General features: G+C 42.4%; 1 protein-coding gene and 1 pseudogene across 1 annotated transcript; one reads left to right on the top strand and one right to left on the bottom strand.

The window, feature by feature from the left end:
* Positions 1–1,585: 1,585 nt before the first annotated feature.
* ISY1 (ISY1 spliceosome associated protein) lies at positions 1,586–20,106 on the bottom strand. The gene is made up of 11 exons (XM_016197349.2): positions 19,921–20,106; positions 17,598–17,620; positions 16,961–17,012; positions 14,804–14,869; positions 14,337–14,379; positions 11,820–11,932; positions 9,826–9,943; positions 5,525–5,647; positions 4,605–4,723; positions 2,930–3,016; positions 1,586–2,532 (listed from the first exon to the last, which is right to left on the bottom strand). Exons 1-11 carry the CDS (start codon positions 19,921–19,923, stop codon positions 2,425–2,427), a joined length of 855 nt encoding a protein of 284 aa, XP_016052835.1. The 5' UTR covers positions 19,924–20,106; the 3' UTR covers positions 1,586–2,424.
* Positions 20,107–22,593: 2,487 nt separating this feature from the next.
* On the top strand, positions 22,594–23,501 carry LOC107525226 (proteasome activator complex subunit 2 pseudogene; annotated as a pseudogene).
* Positions 23,502–25,296: the final 1,795 nt, after the last annotated feature.

The following is a 25,296-nucleotide window of genomic DNA, read 5'->3' as shown; positions in this document are numbered from 1 at the left end:
AGTAGCCAGGAACTGTGGGGCAGGAAGAAGCCTGGGATGGGTCCCATCTCTGTCAGGGACAACAGCAGGATGTCAGGCAAGGTGACTCTGTATTCAGGGCCTCAGTTTTCTCAGACTTAAGACACTTAATTCCTGTCCTGTCTGGATCCAGGGAAGCCATGATGAGATCCTGGTGGGGAGGGGCTTTGTAAACTTCATGAAGGGCTGGAGCAGGGGCTCCGGCTTCTGTCTCTGTCTCTGTCCCAGGTGGTTTAGAAGGCTGCTGAGTTCCCTTGACTGAATGAGGAAGGCCCGGGGCCCTGGAAATTCCAGATGGGCCACACTACAGGCACTTGCCAACCACCTTTTCCAGGGAGAAGAAACACTATTGTCTGAATGTCCTACTCTCAGTGAATGCAAGGCAGCCCCAAGCCCATGTGTGCCCCTTGAAAGAAAAACCCATACTGGGTTCATCTGAGCTGAGCACCCCACACCTGCCTGTCCCAGAGGCTCTGATGTGGGTCAGGCTGTCCCAAGGGTCCTTCCTTTTCTCTGCCTACACCAAGGACTGCCCAGAACCCAGGGCAAACTCACAGGTGCAGTCCTGGACTTCAAAGCAAGAAAACTGAGGCCAGGGACCCAGAAGGACTTGCTCAAAGCCCCCACTTATTAGCTCCTGAGCCCTCCCAACCCCCTAGCTTGGGCCAGACCAGGGCTAGGTGCTGGGTCCCAGAGCTGAATCTGACTCTGCTCCACTCCCAGAGGTCCAACCTCAACCCCTCCCTGTACCCTGCACACATTTGCTCAGAGGCTTGGCTGGGCATGGGGGGCCACCAGGACTTCCTTCAGAGAAGCCAGGACACAGGGTGCCCCTGACTGTTATGTCCCCTCTCCTCATCCTCACAGCTCTGAAGTCCCTCGTTACCTTCTCCACATGGTCACTTCCCACTCCACCCAGCCTCTGCCTAGTCTCTGCCCAGCCTCTGCCTGACCTGGCTCCTGCCTCCAGTCTCCACACCTGACTGTAGGCCACACACTGACCAGGTCACCCCCTTGCTCAGATGGTTCCCTGCTGCTCTCAAGTCTTTTTTAAGAGGGCTCCCAGGACCATCCATGGCCCAGCTGCACTCTCCCCAGCACTTGCCACCCAAGCCACACATGACCCTGCCATTTCCACAATGTGCTGCTTCCAGGCAAGCAGTCCATCCCCCGCTCACCTGAAGAACCAAACCCCCTGCTGTGTAAAGGGCTTTTCCAGCAGGACTTCCTGTTCACATACAGCATGATCTGGGGCCCCGACCCCTAGGACAACCTTCTGGTCCTGACACTGACTCTCAGACTCCCAGGATCCCCTGAGGATGGGGAGGCCCCCTGCCACTGCCCTAGAGGCTGCAGCCTCTGCTGTCAGTTCTCCCCCCTGGAAAGAAAAGACCCAGCTCAGATGGCAGGTTTAGATCTACCTGGTGCTTCCTGGGCATCCATGGTATACTTTCACACAGGCCACGTGGGGGCACAGTAAGGCTGGCTCTGCCCACTGACCTCAGCTTAATACCACCGTCAGCTCAGTACAGGGAGCCCAGGGAACAACAAGCTGCAGACATGGAGGTTTCCCCATCATATAAAAATCTTTAATAAAAATAGCTCTCACGGAGGCCTAATATATGGTGACAGATTTTACTTTGAGTGGTGGGCACACAGTGCAATATACAGGTCTTATAGCATAGAAATCTACACCTGAAACCTATATGATCCTATTAACCAATGTCACCCCAATAAATTTAAAAAATTAATTAATTTAAAAAAAAAGAAAGAAAATAGCTCTCCACAGAACCGGCCATAAAACAGAAGTAGCAAACTCAATTTCCTGCCACCGGGCAGGAGGGAATGAGACAAGCTGAGTGGGCCACAGAAAACTGTGCTAGGCCCAAAAGGTACAGCTCTGGCTGGCTACTGACACATGGGATGTGGGCTCAGGGTTGACACATTTCATTTTTCAAGTGGAGTTACAAATAATGTTGTTTTAAAAAAACTACATTTTTGTAATGGTGATCACTAATTTATCACCCTCCCCACCAAATGATAGTAAAATGCTAAATAAAACACAGGCAGCCAGTTAACAGCCTGTTTTGTACACTCAAGATAAAAATAAGTGGGTTCATACAGTAGCAAAACATCTGTACAAAGTACAAAGGTGACAGTTGATCTGTTAGCATGGAGACAGCCTGCCAGGGAGGAATGGGACAGACTCCTCCCTGAGACCAACAGATGAGGTAAAAAAAGGTAAAAGAATGAATGGTAAGAAGTAGCAGGAAGTGTTGCAGCACTGGCCTGCCAGTCTGCAGCCCCAGGACAGCAGAGCCCTGTGGGTTAATGCAAGGGCCAGCTGGGGCTGAAGAACTCCCAACAGATTTCCAGACCCTAAGGAGAGCCAGCCCTCGCTGAGCCCTAATATCCCATGAGTCTTTTGGCCTCTTCGCTCTGGGCCTGTAGGGTCTCACTTGCATACTTCTGAAGGAGTTCCATCTTCTTCCTTCGCACAAGTGCCTCCTCGATCTGTGGAAAACAAGAGTAAAAGACTCATGCAACACTCCTCAGTAAGGCCCTCTATGCCCTGCCAAAACCCAGCCAGGAGGGAGTCCCTGTGAAGGAGGCCACTGAGGAGCTCAACACCCAGAGTGGTCATGAAGGTCCCTTCCTGACCCACTGGAAGCATGTGAACAATAAAATGTTTGTCAGTTTCCTCTAAAGCAGTTAAAATCCTGCCTTCTCTAGATTTCACACCCTATTAGGAGCACAGTGACCAGTGCCATGTGGTCAGGAGTCAGAGCTGCCCAAATGGATAGACAGGGGGGAAAAGCCAGTGAAGCACTCAACGGAGTCTCCTTAAGAGGCAAGGCTCCTGGCACTTGGGAAGCTACACTTGCAAGGGCAGCTCACAGCCTCCACCTACCTCTTGCTGCGATGGCACAGGAACATGAGCGATGAACTTCTGCTGCTCGTCTTCCCCTCCTTTCTCCTGGCTGCCTTCCTCATCAGACTACAAACAGAGAATAACCGAAAGTCCGTGAGTAGGAGACCACGAAATAAATGTTGGTAGTGCTATAAAATGCACTACTCTGCAGCTGTGTAAAAGGGGGAAAAAGGAATTAGGAAGTTCTATACTCATACAGAAACACAGCCAAGACATCATTAAGTGCAAAAATCTATAGAACATTGTGTATATTATGCTAACTTTTGCATTAAAAAAGAAAATAAGAATAGAAACTAGTGACAGCAGCAAGGACTAGGTAGATGGAGGGCAGAGCTGTAAAAGACAATCTTGATTGACTACAGACTGTTTCGCTCTCGATCGTTGTGAGTATATTACCTATTTTTAAAAAATTAAATTTAAAGTCTGGTCAAAATGATGACGTAAATGCTGTGTTGGACTCCTCCCCTCACAACCACATCAAAATTACAACTAAATTACAGAATAACTGTCATGAGAGTCACCTGGAAAGCAGCTGAACAGAAGTCCTATAACTAAGCTATACAGAAGCCATGTCAAGACTGGTAAGAGGGGAAGAGACACTGAACAGGAGGGTCTCATACCCACAATGTGGCAATTAAGAGTCAGGAGGGATATCTCCGCTGCAGAGGTCTCTCCTGAGGAACAAGGGGCCCCCTCCCCAGCCCAGTGCCAGGAAGAGGAGTCCCCATAACATCTGGCTATGGAAACAAGCAGAGAATGCAAGTGAGATGGAGGGCTGCTGGAGACACTCCTCTTGAGGTGCCCAGAAACGGACTCACTCACAAACTCATTCACTCTGGGCTCCAGCACTGGGGCAGCAGCTGGAGAAGTGCAAGACACGTATGGGGAGGAACTAAATTGATGAGCTTCAGGACAAGCATTGGAGGGGCAGGAGTCGGGGTAGTTCTCTCCAGGACGGAAGTGCTGGCAGGTGGAATTGTTCCTTTTTGAGCCCTCCTCCCATCCAGCCCGTAGAAGCTGGTGGGCACCAAATCTGAGATCTCCATTAACCTGGCTAACATGGTTCTCTCTACCTTGATGATTCCCTGAGACCCCCACCCCACTCAACTCAATCACCAGGCCTGAGCCTCTTCTCGCAGCTGCTCCACATAAGCAGACTTTCTTAAAATCTCTGAAAGGTGTACAAACCCCAAACAAGCAGTGGCTGGCCTCAGCAGGCCCTGTACCTCTTGGTAAGCAGCCCCAGGCTGAGTACAGGCAGTAACCGGCCCCGACAACTTGCACTGTAACTTCCATCAGGTGGCCCCAAGCCTGGCATAAGCAGTGGCCAGTCTTAGCTCTAAATGTAGCTTCAAAGAAGTAGCCATAAGCCTGGCACAACGGATGGCTGGCCTCAGCTCACATCACAGGGTCCATCAGAGGGTCCAAAGCCCAACACCAGGGGCTGCTGGCCTTGGTCCACAGCACAGCCTCTCCCAAACACCTTCAAGCAGCAACAACCGCAGATCACGTTGTAGCGCCTACCAGGGGGCCCCAGGTGAGGCAAAAAGCAGGGGCTGAGCTTGACCTGCACCGAAGCCCTTCCTAAGAGGTCCAGCCCTCGCGACTCAGAGGCGAAGGCAGCGAGCGCGGGGACCCTCACGCCCACCAGTACCTCCTCCTCAGCGACAGCATAGATGTTGATCTCCTCCTCCTCTTCCTCCTCTTCCTTCTCTCCTCTTGCCAGCCGAGCCTCTCTCTCTGTTTTCCACTTTTCCACTAATTCAGCTCTGACTGAAGACAAGAGACAGCAGGTGTTACTTTTGTCTCTAAACAAGCTCTAAACACTAAGCAGGGCGAGGCAAGATGTTCCCTCAGAAAAGGGACACCCCTCGTTCTGCCCTGGCGGGAATCAGACAGGAGGGACAGTCTGGTCTCACAACAGCTCTGACTTAGGTGACTACGAGGCAGCTTTTTAGGGAACACCAGATCCTCCCCAGTTCACCGACCTCGGTGGCTTCCTGACATGCCCACGTGAAAACAGAGATGCTGTCATACAGCATGCTGGCGAAGAGCTCCAACTCCTGACCACCTGCCTCTAACTTCTAAAGCCCTAGATCAATGCATCTCATGGGGAGGAGCATCAACTAATTCTTCACAGATTTGTCACGAGGCTTCAAAAGGATGTTAGCAAAAGGCTCAGCACAGTGCTTGGCATGGAGGAAGCTCTCAGAAAGGGAGACCCATCTTGCTCTACACTGATAACCCATTAGCCGTGTTTAAAGCAGATCTAAATCTCCTTAAGTGGGCACTACTTCATGATTTCAAGAAAGGCTAGTCTGGAAAATAATCCTGGTGGACAGGGACCAGGTCTGATGCCAGTCTGTAGCTTCCCCAACATTCTCCTTCTGGCCCAACACCATGCTAACTGCCTCATAGTTACTGGGGGTTAGGTCTTTAGCAGACCACTTCCTCTGAAGACCATTAGCAGCAAAGAAAACTTTCTGGCATAAAGCACTATCTAAAAAGCCCGTTTCAAAAAGAGAACAGAAACCAGAGGCCATATGTAATGAAACGAAATGTCTGTAGACCTACATTTCTTTTCATATTCCTGTTCCAAAGGCACAATAACACCATCATCTTCATCTAGGTAACCGTAGTATTCAAAATCAATTGCCTTCATGAGCTCAGCACGTGTCTTTCTTGGAGGAGGAAGAGCTAAAAGAAAGAGCACCAATTTAGCTGAACTTTCCACCATTATCACACTCAAGCCTTCTCCCTGCACACTGTTATACAGGTATACAGTATGTGTGTTCATGGAAATATAAAACAGACACTTCTCTACACAAGTTATAAGATTATATAAGTGGACTATCCATCAGTGTTGAAACCTTTGACCCAATTAGTCCTTTTAAAAAGAATCTATCCTAATTTAAAAACAAAACAAGAGCTGGCAAAAATTTATGGACAGAGATGTGCAATCGCAGCATTATTTATATAACAATGAAAACGCAGAATATCCTAGAATTATTAATTGCAGAATGTGTTTGGATGGGATAGCCTCCAGCTCTGAAAATACTGTTCACAAGGAAATGCCATAACATTTAATGGGGGAGGGAAAACATGAGGAGAAAACATAAATATATAGATAACACAAAAGAAACTATAAACAAACAAAACAGATAAATGAGAAAGTCCTGAAGAAAATACTTTCAGACTAAGGACCACTATTCAGAATATTTAAGTAATTCTTGAAAATCAAAATAGAAATGACACCCTGGCTGGGTAACTCAGTTGGTTAGACTGTCATCCCGATACACCAAGGTTGTGGGTTCAATTCCCAGTCAGGGCACATACAAGACTCAACCAATGAATGCATCAGTAAGTGAAACATAAGTTGATGCACATTCAATGTTTCTCTCTCTCACCCTTCCTCTCTCTAAAATCAATAAAAACATTAAAAAAAAAAAACAAAAAGAGGGTGGAATTAACAGGTAAATGAGTGTTGTGACCGACTGCCATTCCCTGACTCTCTCCTTCTCTTTGGGCCTCCCTGTTCCCTGAGACACAATATTGAAATTAGGCCAATTAATAACCCTACAATGGCCTCTAAGTGTTTCAAGTGAAAGGAAGTTTCCTGTCTCTCACTTGAAATCAAAAGCTAGAAATTATTAAGCTTAATGAGGAAGGCACATCAAAAGCCAAGGTAGGTCAAAAGCTCAGCCTCTTGCGCCAGTCAGCCAAGTTGTGACTGCAAAGGCAAAGTTCATGAAGGAAGTTAAAAGTGAATGCATGAATGACAAGCAAGCAAAACAGCCTTATTGCTGATGTGGAGAAAGTTTGAGTGGTCTGGACAGAAGATCAGATCAGCTGCAACACTCCCTTAAGATAAAGCCTAATCCAGAGCAAGGTCCTAACTCTCTTCAATTTTATGAAGGCTGAGAGGTGAGCAAGCTGCAGAAGAAAAGTTTGAAGCCAGTAGAGGTTGGTTCATGAAGTTTAAGGAAAGAAGCCATTTCCATAACATAAAAGTGCAAGGTGATGCAGCAAGTAAGTACTGATGTAGAAGCTGCAACAAGTTGCCCAGAAGATCTCGCTAAAATAATTCATGAAGGTGGCTACACTAACAACAGATTTTCAGTGTAGATGAAACAGCCTTATATTGGAAGATGACATCTAGGACTTTCATAGCTAGAGAGAAGTCAATGCCTGGCTTCAAAATGTCAAAGGACAGGCTGACTCTCATGTTAAGGGCTAATACAGCTGATAAATTTAAGTTGAAGCCAGTGCTCATTTATTATTCTGAAAATCCTAGAGCCCTTAAGATTTATGCTAACTCTATTCTACCTCTCCTCTATAAATGGAACAAAGACTGGATGACAGCACATCTCTTTACAACATGATTTGCTGAATATTTTAAGCCCACTGTTGAGACCTACTGCTCAGAAGAGAAGATTTTTTTCAAAATATTACTGCTAATTGACAATGCACCTGGTCACCCAAGAGCTCTGATGGAGAGGTTTAAGATTAATGTTGTTTCATGCCTACTAACACAACATCCACTCTGCAGCACATGGATCAAGGAGTAATTTCATCTTTCAAGTCTTATTACGAAATATATTTTATAAGGCTATAGCTGCCACAGATAGTGTATTCCTCTAACGGATTGGGGCAAATAAATTAAAAATCTTCTGAAAAGGATTCATAATTCTAGATTTCATTAAGAAAATTCATGATTCATAAGAAGAGGTCAAAATATCAACATTAATGGGAGGTTAGAAGAAGTTGATTCCAATCATGTATGACTTTGAGGGGTCCAAAACTCCAGTCGAGTAAGTAACTGTAAATGTAGTAGAAACAGTGAGACAACTAGAATTACAAGTGGAGTCTGAAGATGTGACTGAATTCTGCAATCTCGTGATAAAACTTGAGTGGATGAGGAGTTGCTTCTTACGGATCAGCAAGGAAAGTGGTTTCTTGAGATGGAACATACTCCTGGTAAAGATGCTGTGAAGAGTGTTGAAATGACAACAAAAGATTTAGAATAACATAAATTTAGTTGATAAAGCTGAAGCAGGGTTTGAGAGGACTGACTCCAATTTTGAAAGAAGTTCTCCTGAGGGTAAAATGCCATCAAACAGCCGTGTGTGCTACAAAGAAATCATTCATGAAAAGAAGAGTGAATCAATGGGGCAAAGTTCACTGTTGTCTTATTTTAAGAAATTGCCACAACACCTGGCTGGGTGTGGCTCAGCGGTTGAGCATCGACCTAGGATCCAGGCGATCGGGGTTGGATTCCCGGTCAGGGCACATACCCGGGTTGTGGGCTCGATCAATGACTCTCTCATCATTGATGTTTCTATCTCTCTCTCTCCCTCTCCTTTCCTCTCTCTGAAATCAATAAAGATATAGTTAAAAAAAAAAAAGAAATTGCCACAGCCATCTCAGTCTTTAGCAACTACCAACCTGATGAGTCATCAGCCATTAACATCAAGGCAAGACCCTCTATCAGCAAAAAGATGATGGCTCCCTGAAGGGGCAGATGACAGTTAACATTTTTTTAGCAATAAAATATTTTTAAATTAAGGTATATACATTGCTTTTTAGCATAATGGTATTATTACACACTTAACAGACTACAGTATAGTGTAAACAACTTTCATATGCACTGGGAAACCCAAATATTCACGACTCACTTTATTGAGGTATTCGATTTATTGCTGTGGCCTGGTACTGAACCTGCAATATCTCCAAAGTATGCCTGTACAGGAAAACTCCAGACCAGTGGTTTCCATTTTGGAAAGCCAAGGTTTGGCTGAAGTTTTCCAGGGCCATAGAGGAAAGGACAGGAGAAGTAAGGGTGCCTGGCTTGGATTGACAAAGAGCAGCTCAACTTTTTTCTATCTTTACCTACTGTGGTCAGGCCCAAGGTTTTACTTGTTGGCCAGTTAGTTTTTTTAAGTAATAGGTAAGTGAAATATGAACCCAATTCAATTAAAAGCCTGCCCCAATAATTTTAGGAAATTTCAAATAGAGGAACTCCTCATTCAGACTAACTGGTATGTACAAAGAATGTGGAATTTGGCATCAGTAATTTCTAGGTACTTTTCAGCCCCGATTGTGTATTCTAGGCCTGTGACTTCAACTCCTCATCCTTCAGCTTTCTTGTTTAAAATCTGGGAACGATAATTCTGACACGGCAGGGTTGTTGTACAGCAAAGAAATAATATAGGAGAAGCACCCAGCATATAGCATGTCTACTGTTATGATGATTAGCAATAAATTCAAGGCTAGTTTTTTGGTTCTCTGAGCAGCACCATAATAGTCAGCAAGAACAAGCACCTTACAAAAAGTGGCAAAAAGGGAGCCAAGAAGAAAGTGGTTGATCTGTTTTCTAAGAAAGACTGGTATGATGTGAAAGCACCAGTTATGTTCAATGTAAGAAATAAACAGAGCAATCAGGTTTGGAAGACTTCTTAGGCTCAGCATCAACAGTCTGCTAAACCTGGAAAATGATGGAAATCAAGAGGTACAGACAAATGACTTGAGAGAAGTGGTCAATAAATTGACTCCAGATCGCATTGGAAAAGACATAGAAAAGTCTTGCCAATCTATTTATCTACTCCACAATATCTTTGTTAGAGAAGTAAAAATGCTGAAGAAGCCCAAGTTTGAATTGGGAGAGCTCATGTAGCTTCACAGTGAAGGAAGCAGTTCTGGAAAAGCTACTGGGGATAACACAGGTACTAAAAGTTAAATGAGCTGGTGGATATGAGCTCCCAGTCCAAGAATCTGTTTAAAATTCAGACCTTTAATGGTGACAAATAAAAGTCTATTTGTAATGTTTAAAAAAAATAATTTTAGGCCAAAACCTACCCAAACGTTAAATTACTTACGTTCTTTTTCAAATAGCTCTCTAACACCAGGCAAATCTTTTGCTGCTCCGAAGTATTTGTAACCTCGATTTCCCGGGACTTCTTTTCCTTCATGATCCAGCATTTTAGGGCCAACTTTCTTAATGGGAAGGAAGGAAAAAGAGAAAATGGATCTGATCCTTAACCCACTATTTCCATCTTTGCAAATATATTTCAAGATAATAATATCTAACATGGAAAGTATTTGTGCACACAGAAAAATATTTAGGTACTTTTTTTATCCCTAAAAAATCAACCTAAATACTTAAAAAGTTAAGTAAATTATAGCAAATTCATGGATGGAATATATTCTATACCTTAATGATGGTTCTTTTTTGTTGTTGTTAATCCTTACCCAAGGATATTTTTTCCATTGGTTTTTTTAGAGAGAGTGGGAGGGAGGGAGAGGGTGGAAAAATAAACATATTATAAAATTTACCACTGCCCTAGCCAGTGTGGCTCAGATGGTTGGAGCATCGTCCTGTGCACCGAAAGGCTGCCAGTTCGATTCCTGGTAGGGGCACATATGGGAAGCAACCAATTGACGTTTCTCTCATATACCAATGTTTCTCTCTCTCTCTTTCTCCCCCTCCTCCAGTGCTTATCCCACCTTCTCTCCTTCTCTCTCTCTCCCTTGCCCTCTCTCTAAAATCAGGAAAACATATCCTTGGGTGGGGATAAAAAAAAAAGTTTACCACTCTAACCATTCTTATGTATACATAAAAATGGTATTAAATACATTCATAATGTCATGTAACCATCACCACCATCATCATAACTCTTCATCTTATAAAACTGAAACTCTGTATTACTTTTATACACAGAAAATAAAAATAAAGCTCTTAAGCATTAAAAAGGTCTGAAAGGAAATCCATAAAAATATTAATACTGATTTTTGGTGGTGAATATTTAGAATATCTTATATATTAATTTTCTAATGCTTCTGAAGTTGCTTTTCTGAGAGGGTTAATAAATTTCTGCATTACTTTAATGCAGTCTTACAGGGAACAAAATCACCATCACAGAACTGCTAAAGAGGCTGAATGAGAAAGTTCTTAGTGCATTGCCTAGAACACAACAGATGCTCAAGAAATGTGAGTGCCTTTCCTTTTGCAATGTGAAGAATAAATGCTTCATTTTTATGCCAGGTACTAAAGTGAGAATTATGGTTGTGTTAGACCTTCACAAAGATAAAAAGACCATCATATAGAAAAACTGCCATTTATTTCTTACATAACAACATTACAGCCCACTGATTAGATACTACTAGTTCAAATGACCTGAGGCAGAAGTTTGTCACAAATAGATAAATGATGCAAGCTATGTGGCAGTATTTCTCAAAGTTGAGACCCAGCAGCAGGTCATGAAATCAATTAAGTGGGTCGCAGTCATCAATTTTTTAAAAATCAAAATAAAACAGAATAGAAAATACTGAAGTGCATCAACACATACTAAGTATTTTTTAGCACAGTTTTCTGTTTACTGGGTTGTAATATAAAATGTGTGTGTGTTTACAATGGGTCATGGTCCTAAAAGCTTGATAGCCACTGTTCCAGAGTATTGCATTTATAAGAGTCCAAAGAAAGGAAAGAATGGAATGTTCCAAGGCCCACTCAGGGAAAAATCCAATAATGGTTGCCCCAATTCCCAAGGAGTTCAGAGAAGGATGTGTGAGGGCCATGGTCATTTTAAACGAGACCCAGAGAGATCAAGCAACATGTGACTGGTAAATGCAGGTGCCTTATCCGATCTGAGACCTGTGCTGTGGAGTCTTTAAACATTGTCCGACCTATCCTTTTCAAAGGTTTCCTGTCCTCACGGAATAGGCACTTTTTCAAACCTTCTTTCATGTCTTAAGTGCCTGCCCTCTGGCAGGCATGAGCTGGGAGCTGCAGGCTCCTAGACAGGACATACCCAGTCTTCCCCAAAGCTCACGAGCTCACCCCCAACAGCCACTGGGGCTGCTGCTTACTTACTCCATAATCAGGACCACCCAGCTCCTTTATCCGGACCTCCCAGTGTCCTTTCTCTCTTAGTAGTTTGTTAATTTCATCATTCAGGTCACGAATTCGGAATTCACCTAAACCAGCTAGAAAAAACAACAACATTCCTATCATTTCTTCAAAACACCACTCAATGTCATACCCATAAAAATAAATGCCACAGCAATACAGTCATAGTAAGGGACTTAACACCGTACTGACATCACTGGATAGATCTTCCAGAGAAAAAAATCAACAAGAAAACAGCAACCTTAAACGAAACAGTAGATCAGATGGATTTAACTGATATTTACAGAACATTTCATCCCAAAGCTGCAGAATATACATTCTTCTCAAGTACACATGGAACATTCTCAAAGACAGATCACATGTTAGAACACAAAATAAGTCTTTACAAGTTTAAGAAGACTGAAATCATATCAAGCATTTTCTCAGATCACAATGCTATGAAACAAGGTATCAACTACAATAAAAACACTCAAAAATATTCAAACATATGGAAGCTAAACAGCATGTTATTAAACAATGAATAGGTTACCAATGAGATCAAAGAAATAAAAAACTTCCTGGCCCTGGCCAGCTGGGATCAGTGGTAAGTGCCGGACCACATACCGAAGGGTTTCGGGTTCGATTCCGGTCAAGGGCACAGTTGCAGGCTCAATACCCGGACCTCGTTTGGGATGCATGCGGGAGGCAACCAACCAATGTGTCTCTCTCACATCCATGTTTCTCTCTCTCTCCTCCCCCTCCCTCTCTTCCACTCTCTCTAAAATATCAATGAAAAAAATATCCTCAGGTGAGGATTAAAAAAAAGTTTTTTAAATAAATAAAGTGGGTGCCCTATAGACAGCATATGTATGGGTCTTGTTTAAAAAAACAAAAAAAACACAATGAGATATTACCTCACACTTGTCACAATGGTTATCATAAATCAAACAAGTGTCGGCAAACAGGTGGAGAAAAGGGAACTCTGGCGCACTATTGTTGGGACTGTAAGTTGGTACAGGCACCATGGAAAATATTATGGAGGTCCCCCCCAAAATTAAAAACAGAACTACCATATGACCCAGCAATTCCACTTCTGGGAATATAGCCAAAGAAATCCAAAACACTAATTTGAAAAGATATTTGCATCCTTGTGTTCACTGCAGTGTTATTTATTATAGCTGAAATAGGAAAGCAACCTAAGTATCCACTGGTATACAAATGGATAGAGATGTAGTACATATACACAATGGAATACTACTTAGCCATAACAAGAATAAAATCTTGTCATTTGCCAAAATAGGGATGGACCTAAAGGGTATTATGCTAAGTCAAATAAGTCATACAGAGAAAAACAAATACCATATAACTTCATTTATATGTGGGATAAAAGAAACAAAATAAAAAACAAACAAACAAACTCACAGATACACAGAACAGACTGATGGTTGCCAGAGGGAAAGGGGTTTGGGGGCCTAGGCAAAGTGGGGGAAGGGGTTAAGTAGTACAAATTGGCAGTTATAAAAAGTTATGAGGATGTAAAGTTGACTATAGAGAATATACTCAATAATATTCCAACTAATATTGTATGTCAACTATAATTGAAACAAATTTTTAATTATTTAAAAAATAAATACCCATGTACTTCCCCCCAAATTTCTAATCTCCTTGCGGTTTCCTCTTTGACACATGGGTTATTTAGAAGTATGTTGTTTAATATCCAAATATTTAGGAATTTTCCCAATATCTTTCTGTTGATTTCTACATTAGTTCTATTATAATAAGAGAACATACTTGCATGATTTCAATTATTTTAAATTTGCTAACATTTGATTTATATCCAAGAATATACTTTATTTTGGTAAATGTTCCATCTATTCTTTTAAAAAAGTATATTCTTTTATGCTAGGTGAAGTATTATTAGGTGGAGTGTTCTATAAATGTCAACTAGGTCAAATTATTGATAATATTGTTCAGTTCTTCTATGTCCTTACTGAGTTTCTACTTGTTCTATTGATTACTGAGAGAAGAATGTTGCCCTGGCTGAATAGCTCAGTTGGTTAGAGTGCCATCCCAAAACACCAAGGTCATGGGTTCTATCCCCAGTTAGGGCACATATAAGAATCAACCAATGAATGCATAAATAAGTGGAACAACAAATTGGTATTTCTCATCCTCTCTTTGCAATCAATCAATAAGCTCGGCCAGCATGGCTCAGTGGTTGAGCATCGACTAGGATCCAGGAGATCATGGTTCGATTCCGAGTAAGGGCACATGCAGGGTTGCAGGCTTGATCCCCAGTCTGGGGCATGCAGGAGGCAGCCGATCAATGACTCTCTCTCATCACTGATATTTCTCTCTCTCTCTCCCTCTCCCTCCCTCTCTCTGAAATCAATAAAGGTATATTTAAAAAAACAAAACATCAATAAAAAGAAGAGTGTTGAAGTCCCCAAGTCTAACTGTGGATTTTAAAATCAAGTACTTTAAGTAGACAGACTAGCTTACCATTCTGAATTTGAGCCACTTTTTTAGAGATCTCTCCAATGATCTGTGGGGGGAAAAAAAGCCAGTAAATTCTTATGACTTTTGAATATGTCTAAAAGCACAAGAAAGCCCAGTAAGGCAGTTGAGTATCGACCTAGAATCCAGGATAGCGATTCGATTCCCGTTCAGGGCACATGCAGGTCTGGGGGCTCACTCCCTGTCTGGGGCATGCAGGAGGCAGCCAATCAATGAGGACTCTCTCATCACTGATGTTTCTCTCTCTCTCTCCCTTCCTCTCTGAAATCAATGAAGAAATAAAAAAATAAATAAAAATAAAACATCCTTTTAAAAAAAATAGAAAGCACAGGAAAATATAAGTAAAAATTAGTAATTAAAAACTTAGAATTCTGGTTTAAGAGTCATTTAGATAATAAGAAGCAAACAGAGACTTCTTATTTCTACTAAGATTACATTCACCCAGAATGTACCTGTCGTCTCCACTTCTCAGCTTTGGGCAACTCAGTGCATTCCGAGGCAAGGAAGGGCCTTCGTTCCTAAAAAGAAGCAAATTATACATGTTGCCACTATATTATGTGAAGTTACAAGCTTCATGCATCATTCAACTGATTCAGGCCTGAAATCTAAAATGTCTAATGGTTTAAACACATCTGAAGTTTAAATTCCAGATCTTCATCAGGCCTTAAACCTCACTCTACAGTCTCTACTTAGGAAACAACTATATAAGCAAAAACATTCATTGCATTGTATTTAATACAATGGAAACAACTTAGAAGTCTAAGAATAGAGAAGTGGCTAAGTAAAATAGGTTATATCCATTTCTTGACATATTTATATTACCTTAAGAAATGATGGCCATCAGCATTTAGAACATAGGTGTTTGTGAATACACGTGAGAACACACATATATATACAGATGGCCAAAAAACATGAAAAGATGCTCAATATCACTAATCATCAGAGAAATGAAAATTAAAACCACAACGAGATATCACCCCACACCTGTCAGTGGACTTACTGATTTATCATCAATAAATCAACAAACAAGTGTTGCAGAGAATGTGGAGAAAAGGGATCCCCCGGGCACTACTGGTGGGAATGCAGATTAGACTGGTGCAGCCACTATGAAAAACAGTATGAAGGGTCCTCAAAAAATTAAAAATGGAACTGCCTTATGACCCAGCAATTCTAATTCTGGGTATATATTTGAAGAATCCAAAACACTAATTCAAAAGACTATATGCACCCCTATGTTCACTGCAGCATTACTTACAATAGCCAAGATACGGGATCAACCCAAGTGCCCATCAATAGACAAGTAAATAAAAAAGTTGTGGTCCATATATAAAATAGAATATTACTCCAACATAAAAAAGAATGGCCCTGGCCGGTCTGGCTCAATCGGTCAAGCATCCTCTGGTGCACAGAAAGGTTGCCAGTTTGATTTCTGGTCAGTGCACATGCCCAGGTTGCAGGTTCAATCCCCAGTTGGGACGCATGCGGGAGGCTGACAAATGATGTTTCTCTCTCTTTCTCTCCTCTCACTTCCTCTCTTTCTAAAATCAATTAAAAAAATGTATTTTTAAAAAATGGATGAAATCTTACCCTTTGTGATAGCATGGATGGAACTAGAGGGTATTATGAGAAGTAAAATAAGTCAGTCAGAGCCCTAGCTGGTTTGGCTCAGTGGTTAGAGTGTCAGCCCATGGACTGAACGGTCCCGGGTTCGATCTGGCCAAGGGCACGTACCTTGGTTGCAGGCTCAACCCCCAGCCCTAGTTGCGGCGCCTGCAGGAGGCAATCAATCAATGTGTCTCTCTCACATCAATCTTTCTCTTTCTCTCTCTCGCTCTCTCTCTAAAAAGCAATGGAAAAAATATCCTTGAGTGAGGATTTAAAAAAAAAGTCAGTCAGAGAAAGACAAATACCATATTAATTCCATATAGAATCTAAAGAACAATAAAAACAAACAAACAAAACAGAAAGAGATTCGTAGACAGAGAATAGACTGATGATTGCCAGAAGGGAGAGGGTGGGTTGGAGGACTGGGTGAAAAAGATAAAGGGATTAAGAAGTACAAATTGGCAGTTACAAAACAGTCATGGGGGTGTCAAGTACAGCATAGGGAATATAGTCAATACTATTGTAATAACTGTGCATGGTGCGAGGTGAAACTAGAAAGATTAGGGGAAACACTTTGTAAAGTGTATGACTGTCTAACCACTAAGCTGTATACCTGAAACTAATACCAAAAAAAAATAAAATTCAAAGAATGGTATGTTTTATCCCTAACCTGGATAAGTTTCTGTGAGTTTGAGATCATTTACTGGTTTCAGGTTAGAGCTATTCCCCACAGCACTCTCCCTTCCTATTATTCAATATTAGACAGAGCTGGGATAAAATCAGAACCCAATTATCATCATACAAGAGACAGAAGAACAAACAGCCGGGTCATCACACTGCCCTAGCTACAGAAAGATGTACCTGGAATTCAAGTGTATAGACTCATAATTGTGTCAGCAAGTACAGACAAGAAATAGGAAGATCTGGAGTTTGAAGTCTGCTCAGGAGGGAATTTTACCACATGTGTTCATACTTTACAATTCATGAGGAAGATTTACACCAACCTTCACTTTTCCCTCTTCCAGTTGAGCTTGGCGAAATCTTGCTAAGGCCGTCCTACCAGAAAGAGAGAAGACTCCATTAGATGCTGTTCACAGCTCACAGACTTCTTATCCCCCAAGTTCCTGGATAGTTTAAATCTGCTCATGACCATATTTAACATCATTCTTGTGTGCGTGTGCATGTGTGTGTATGTTGTGATTAAGAAACCAGAGAGAAGTTATGAGTTTCCATGTTCTGAAGAGCAGAATTTATAAGGCCATGTGTGTTCCTGAACACTCAAGCAACTATTTTATTTTCAGTCCATGCAAGAACTGTGGGAAACTCTACTTATCAGACCACTGTGGTGAGCAACACATCCAGATGTTAAAGACTAATATCTTGGGATGCCCCAGCTGTCACTCTCACAGCCCCTGTGCCACCCCCAGGTGAATGAATGTTCATCCAGTAAAAGTTCTGGGAGCTGTCAGAAAACACTAATGAGGAAAACAAATGGGAAAATACGGGAATACTATTTTAAAACATGTAGAGAAGGAAACATATATCAAAGGCTCATACACCAAAAGGACCAAACACAAAAAGAGCTCCGTGGTAGTAACTGAGTTACATAAAATTTATAGACAAAATTGAGTTGATACTTACATGGCCTTTTCTGCATTTCGGGCCTAAAAGGAGAGAGAAGGGAAGAAAAATACCCATTTTTAAAATACACTTTTTCCCCCATTTACTTTTAAGGCACAATCACAAGCAGAATGCTTGGACTAACATAAATACAGTAACAAAAACAAAATACTAATAGAGCACTCTCAGGAGCAGGCCCACACCTTTCTTCCCTCTCAGGCGTGCATCTCCTAAACTCTAAGGTTCCCCACGAATTGGAACCAGGGGAGCAATGGGTAGCAGCAGCATTTCATCCCAGGATAACCCCCTGAACCTGTCTCCAATGCCTCTTTTCTGTGACTTCCCAGGGAGCCAAAGCAGCCTAGGCTCATTTATTTCCTATAACATTTCTAGAGAGCCAAAGTAGCCCCCTAGGCTCTCCCCTGTTGCTTCTTCTATCTTAAGCCCTTCCTTGTTTCACTGTCCCCAGCTTTAATAAACACTCTCAAAATCAAAAAATATATTAAGACGTTCAAATCCTGTAACTTTACTTATGCTGCTCCCTTTACCTAAAGTCTTTATTCCTCTGCTCCCCAACCCCTTGGATCTAGCTAACTCCTATTCATCCTTCAAAAGTTACCTTTATCATCACCATCCCAGAAAGTTCTTCCATGACCCCCTTCTTCCCAGCTAAACTGCTACCCTTTGTCTGGGTATACCTACCATGGCACTTTCTATCCAGCATCACAACTGTCTGTTTCCTGGCAACTGAATTTGAGGAAGAAAAGACTGACTTTTACAAAGTGAGTTTTATGTAAATAATGTCACGCTAGTGTCAATTTATTTATCCCTGAAACACAGTGTCAGGCAGGGATGTTTTCTGGGTATAAGTAGAGAGTTCTTGCTGAATCACGTAACTGAATTTTATTCCTGGCTCTTCCACTTACCATCCTTGAGAAGTGGTCTAAGACTACTTTACAACAGGGATCATACATCTTATCTCATAAAGATGTTGTGATGACTTGTTGAGATAAGTACATGAAGAGATCAGTTATGCAGTTTATAGATATTCAGCAAAAGTGAGCTCATTTAAATCTCCTTTCTGACCCTCCTTTTCATTGGACACAATGAAACAAACTTGGCAGATAGCTTGGTGGATAAATGAACACTGTACCTACTAAGGAATAAAATCGAGGCTCTCCGAAGGGAAGTCATCATCCTGAAGGCTGAGGCTGTGTTTTAGCTATTTCATTAAAGCCTACAGTTCCTAAATATTTAATTTAGTGTTTCTCAATGCTTACTCCATGCTTAAAACTCCATGCTAGGTGCTAGGAATTCAGCCATGGTTCTTCCCATGGAACTCATAGGAACTTCCTCCAAAACAATGAATCAATGGTAAGTGATCAGTGATAAGGGCATGTACCCAGGGTGATGAATCCAAAAATATGAACGTGTGATGGTGACAGTTATATAAAATACCCAACAATTCCTGTAGCCAGAAATATCTAGGCCAGAGGAGATTCCCAATGCCTGCTAGAGTTCAGAATTGAAGAGCTGCAGGGCAGCATGAAACAGTAAATTTGGGGTATATGCTCCTACAGAAAGGGCTGCTTCTAGCCAGCTGGTTTCTCTCCCTAGGTTCTTGTGCTTATCAGTCTACAAGGGCTTCCAATATGACCTCCTGTTGTAATTATTCTATACTATAACCTTACTATGGCATGGAGTGCTCCTATGGGGACCTCACTTAATGAAAATATTATTGTAACCAACACATATGAGCATCATTTTTGTACCAGCACTATAAGCACTCTCATATTTACTAGTCGTGAGCGCTTCTTGAATGCAGAAGCCAACTAACCACGCCGGACTAGAGATCACATCCTCATGCAATGACACTATGACATTCATTCATACGTTACTGAGCACCCTCAACGTGTCAGGCACAGTGCTGGACATCAAAGCAGCAATGATGAAAAGACCCTACCCTCGGGAAGTTTATATCTTTCGGGGGGGGGGGAATAAATCAAATAATCTAGGAACATATGGTCACAAATGCTGTGAGACTTGGGGACAAACGTGTGCCTCTCTGTTCCTTAGTTTTCCCTCTCGATAACGTAAAGCGCTTCGTCGAGATTAAAACACCACTGGAAGACGGTGGCTCTCGAGGCTCCAGTTTCCTCCAACTTCTGACAGCTGAAGAGAGGCAAGAAGAGGACTCGCAAGTTACAGCCTAGGAGCCCGAGGCCCGCAGCGATCCCGGCTGAGCGCCTACGACCGGGGCCCCAGATGGGGCTGGGAGCCCTCACGGCCCGCGAGCTCGCCCCCGCCCCCTCCCCCTCCCCCACCCGACTCCCCCCCTACTCACCATCGTGCAAGTGAGGGGCTGCCCTCGGACCGCGTGAAAAGAGAACTCGAGGCCAACCCCGACGGGAACTGAAGTTTCTAACTGACCGCACCACCAACTTTTCTGTCGGAAGAAAAAAAAAAAACACACCCGGAAGAACCGGAAATACAGGACCGGAAGCGAAGCTGAGAATCCGCTAGGCAAAAGGAAAGAAATGCAGGCTCGATCCGGTAGGCGGCCTTCCTTGGCGTCTGGACGTCACACCAACGCGTGCGTAGCAAGGATAGGGGCTTTGGCAAAACTGCGCTTGCGTACCGGGACTGACGAGCACTTCTCGGACTCAGCCCTCGGGCGGCTGGGTTTACTCTCGCGATAACTGCGAAGTTTCACGTGGTAGCTGTTGGTACAGCGGCGGCGGGCGGCGCTACGGCCAATGTGTTTGAATTAAGCATGCGTGGGGTTGTAGTTGCTACTCTAGATACAAATTCCACGCGCCCCCTGGAGAACAGACATATTCTCGTTCTCATCCCAGTAAATGGTCTGAATTGTCACAACCGACTGGGGCCGGTTTCAGATTTGTCATACATGAGAGGTATTCCTCTCAGGGGGCACACACAGAGTCTGGTGGAAGTCTGAATAAAAATAATAGCTACCATTTAATATTCTACTAAGTGCTAGGCCCTTTACCAACGTCTCATGCAATCCATAATCATCCTGCAAAATGGGCCTTTTTTTTTTTTAAATTTAACAGATGAGGAAACTAGAGCTTAAAGCTACTTGCTCAGTTCCAAACCTATGCCAAGAACTGACTCTGAGCTGAGAGTCCAATGAGGCCTGACACCACAGCCCCACATTGTTTGCATGATGCTATACAGCCTCAAAAATGAGCAAGGCTCTGATGCTAAAACCAGAAGGATTTTGGAGACCCACTTACAACAGTACCAATAGACCTTGAAGAAAGTGACATTACTTGGCCAAGTTTAGAAGTTACATACTTTAATTCCCGGGGTCTTCTACCCTTGGCTTGCCTTTTAAAGGATGTAGGCTCCTTTCACTAATTGTTCTCCATGACTGAAGTATACAATAAACCCTCGGTTTTGCGGATCTCAATTTAACAGACTTCGGATTTAGTGGACAAAATTTCCGGTCCGTATGTCATGTGAAAATTAACCCCCTATAAACTTTAAAACGCTTTTAACTAAGATTTGCTTATAATTAAAACAGGCTATTTTTGTTATTACTTCGTTATTTTAACATCTGTTAGCAAATAACCATATGTTGGGGGGGAAAAACAATAGTAATTTCACCGACAAATATTACGTATCTACAACTATAGTCTACATATTTATTTTTAAATATATCTTTATTGATTTCAGAGAGGCGAGGGATAGAAACATCGATGAGTCATTGATCAACTGCCTCCAGCACGCCCCCTGCTGGGGATTGAACCCACAACCAGGGCACGTGTCTTGACCAGGAATTGAACCAGATCTCCTCCATCATAGGTCGATGCTCAACCGCTGAGCCACGTCATCTGAACTCAGTTGTTTTCAGTATCAAAGCAAGAATGCACAGGCCAAATTAACATTTTTTAAAACTGTTTTACTAGATAAGCAAAAATATGCAAATAGCTTAAAGATATAAGCAGTGTAGCTTTGCTACGCATAACAAAAATCGGTGGAATTCAGGTGCATTTGAGATCTTGCTACCAAGCATATGTCATCAGTTTGGCTCAAATAATAAACTCCAAGGTGTGGGTTCAATCCTCGGGCAGGGCAGATAAGGATCAGCCAATGAATGTGTAAATAAGTGGACCAACCAACCGATGTTTCTCTCCCTTCCTCTAAAATCAGTAAATAATTAGAATAATTCTTTACAATAAACTTTAATTCTCTACAAGTTTGAACGTTATGCCAATTTACTTGGCATAGCACGGTAGGATTATGAAGCCCACCCACAACCACCCTGTGGACCCAGACACAATGCTAGGTACCAGCAGGGGCCCATTGTGCCCTACCCGCTTCCTACTTCGCATCTAGTGAACTGGGTGTGTTTCCTTTGGAATTCTGGGCCTCCTTGCTTTAAGTAGCAGGGCCATGACTTTTTTCTGAGCTGTTCTTGAGTAGCCAATGGAGTGATGAGTTTTTCAGATCCCTAAACCCAGAGCGGCAGAGGTGGGCGCCCAGTTGTCCAGTGTGGTGGAACAGCTGATCTCAGTCCCAAAGCCAAGCGCACTTTGGGGAGGTCAGGGCACTTTGGAACGGGTGCACCCTGAGAGGCCCATGCCTTAGAAAGCATGACCGTTCCAGCACCTGGTAAGCTCTTAACTGTCCCTTGCTTGGGTATCCTTAGGTGACTAAGAATCTTTGTGGGACTGCCTAAGCACATTTCCTCTAGCACATAAGCAGTCATATAGGAATATCCATTGCATTTGGCTCACCTGAGATGGCTGGTTTTTCCTGGAAGTTTGTTCAGACTCTACAGATCTCAAAATTAACACGGGAAATTATGCCTCTGAAGCCAACAAGCCCCATGACTGTTAGCCTTTCATTAATGCCAAGATGGCTGAAATGAGAATCTTTGATACTTCTACATTTTTTGTGCACACAATTAGAAAAACTATAAAATAGGCATAATGAATGGAAAACATTTTTAATTGGTCTCTCAAACCTTTGAAGATGATTTAGGTAAATAGATGAACCTATCATGTCGTTTAGGTGCCAGCCCAATTCTTTTAAGTATTAAAAACGGCTGGTTGAGAGGCGAGCCGGGGAACCCGAGATACTGCAACTGGAGCAGCATGGCCAAACCTTGTGGGGTGCGCCTGAGCGGGGAAGCCAGCAAACAGGTGGATGGCTTCAGGCAAAATCTTTTCCAGGAGGCTGAGGAATTCCTCTACAGATTCTTGCCACAGAAAAGCATACACCCGAATCAGCTCTTGCAAGAGGACGCCCTCAACGTTGCTGACCTGACTTCTCTCCGAGCCCCACTGGACATCCCTGTTCCAGACCCTCCACCCAATGATGAGATGGAAACAAACAGAAGAAAGAAGTCCCTAAATGCGGCTTTCTCCCCGGGAATGAGAAGCTCCTGGCCCTGCTTGCCCTGGTTAGGCCAGAAGTCTGGACTCTCAAAGAAAAATGTATCCTGGTGACCTCATGAATCCAGCATCTGATCCCCAAGATTGAGGATGGAAATGACTTTGGGGTGGCAATCCAGAAGGTACTGGAGAGGGTAAATGAGGTCAAGACCAAAGTAGAAGCCTTCCAGACAACCATTTCCAAGTACTTCTCAGAGCGCAGGGATGCTGTGGCCAAGGCCTCTAAGGAGACCCACGTAATGGATTACAGGGCTCTAGTGCACGAGTGAGATGAGGCAGCCTATAGGGAGTTCAGGGCCATGGTGCTGGACCTGAGGGCCTTCTATGCTAAGTTTTATCATATCATCAGCAGCAACCTGGAGAAAATTGTCAACCCAAAGGGTGAAGAGAAGCCATCTATGTACTGAGCCTGGGGCTAGAAGGGAAATAAATTACTAATGCTTTGTGTGGAAAACAAACAAACAAACAAAGGCTTATTTTAAGAGGGAAGATGATTTGGGACCTGACTTGTCAAGGACAGATATGAAGTGTAAAAGCCTCCAGAGCAAAATTTGAATCCAATTGTTCTTTTATAGTGTTTTTCTCATGGCTAAAAGGTCTGTGTCTGCATGTACGTGTATTACAAATGTGAGACATTTTTCTACCTCCAAAAGGTATTGTTAAAATTTAAAAGCAGCCCGGCCAGGTGTGGCTCAGCGGTTGAGCGTCAACCTAGGATCCAGGCGATCAGGGTTCCATTCCTGGTCAGGGCACATGCCCGGGTTGCGGGCTCAATCCCCAATGACACTCTCATCATTGACATTTCTGTCTCTCTCCTTTCCTCTCTCTGAAATCAATAAAAATATATTTTTTAAAAAAATTTTAAAGCAAACACTTGTAAGAACTGGCTAAAATTCTCAGAAATATTGAAACGCAAATGTTTTTCAAGTTCATGTCATCAAAGATTAATCCTTAGTAAATAAAAGCTAGTTTGTTTTTGGTTTAAGTAAAACAGGTGTATCTTTATTTTGCCTGGGTTTTACAAAAACAGGTCCGTAATTAGTAATTGGCTTTTTAAGTCTATGGTGTTTCTATAAAATGTCCTAGATATGTCCTGGTTGGTATGGCTCAGTGGTTAGAGCACAGACCCAGCACCGAAGGGTCTCAGGTTTGATTCCCAATCAAGGGCATGTACTTGAGTTGCAGGTTCAATCCTGGCCCGTCGAGGCACGTGAGGCAACCAAATGATTTGTCGCTCTCATATCAATGTTTCCCTCCCTCCCTCCTATTCTAAGAAAAAAGTCAATGGTAAAAATATCCTCTGGTGAGGACTAACCAAAAAAAAAAAAAAAAAAATCCTAGATAAAGAATGCTAATTGATTCTCAGTTTTCACTAGACAATAAGGTTTTGAGGTTAAAACCTCAAAATACATAACATAGAAATTAACTGAGGTGTTTCAGAAGGGTCCCTGGAACACCGGAAAATATTTGAAATTGCTTGGGAAGCACTGTAAAATAAATGTCGAAACCTCTAGGGTATATTGTATGGGCAAACAATGGTGGTAAATTAAACAGGGCTATGGGACACCCAAGATGGCTCCTTGGTTCTTCCCTGCTCCCTGGTTCCCCATTTTCTTGTTTTCTTTTTTGCACTCCTTCATGCATCACAGTGCACTTAAATCTAGGCTCAGATAAAGAAACTTATGAGCAGACATTACTGAAAGGGAACATCTTACACTACTGCCAAGGTTTGATAGTCACTTCAAGAAGTTGGTAACTGCTTCCTTTTACAGTGAGCTTCCTGACCCTAGAATTGCTACATGCTAAAGACAGCACATGCCATGAATAATTTAACATATTTTAAAAAACAAAATAACTCAAGTGCAACCGCAATCTTCCCAAGCAAAATCTTTCAAGGCACTACATATAAACTTCACTTTGGAAGCCTCCCCCACCAACTTCAATAGAAATGCAACTTTCTATCGAGTAAACCAACTTTTCCTTATGTGTGTGTGTTTTTTTAGTGATATTCAATATTTATAAAGAAGTTCAAAACCATGGAAGTGCACTCTATCACTCTCAGTGTAACGTTGTTTTGCTGAACCAGAATTACATTCTACTTTCCTTTCAGGTAGTAAGTTTATGAACACAAAGAAACGGATAAATACTAAAAGCATTAAGTGAAAGAATACCAAAAGATTACTAAATTTTCAGGAGAAATGCATATCACTACAATGGAAAAATGAGATTACCTTAAATGATCAAGTTCTGTAGCAACAGTAAAACCGATATAATGCAACATTACACTTTTAAAACAC

Source organism: Miniopterus natalensis, chromosome 7 (assembly GCF_054644295.1).
Source record: "Miniopterus natalensis isolate mMinNat1 chromosome 7, mMinNat1.hap1, whole genome shotgun sequence".
In the NCBI taxonomy this organism is placed as follows: Eukaryota; Metazoa; Chordata; class Mammalia; order Chiroptera; family Miniopteridae; genus Miniopterus; species Miniopterus natalensis.
Note: the sequence above shows the minus strand (reverse complement) of the source record. Positions and strands in the feature narration are given on the sequence as shown.

Coding starts and splice junctions, on each gene's coding strand:
- ISY1 (XM_016197349.2), bottom strand. Junction 11,933..14,336: donor AGTGGCTCAAATTCAGAATG/GTAAGCTAGTCT, acceptor TGTTTTTTCTAG/CTGGTTTAGGTGAATTCCGA. Junction 4,724..5,524: donor ACAGGAATATGAAAAGAAAT/GTAGGTCTACAG, acceptor TCTTGTCTTCAG/TCAGAGCTGAATTAGTGGAA.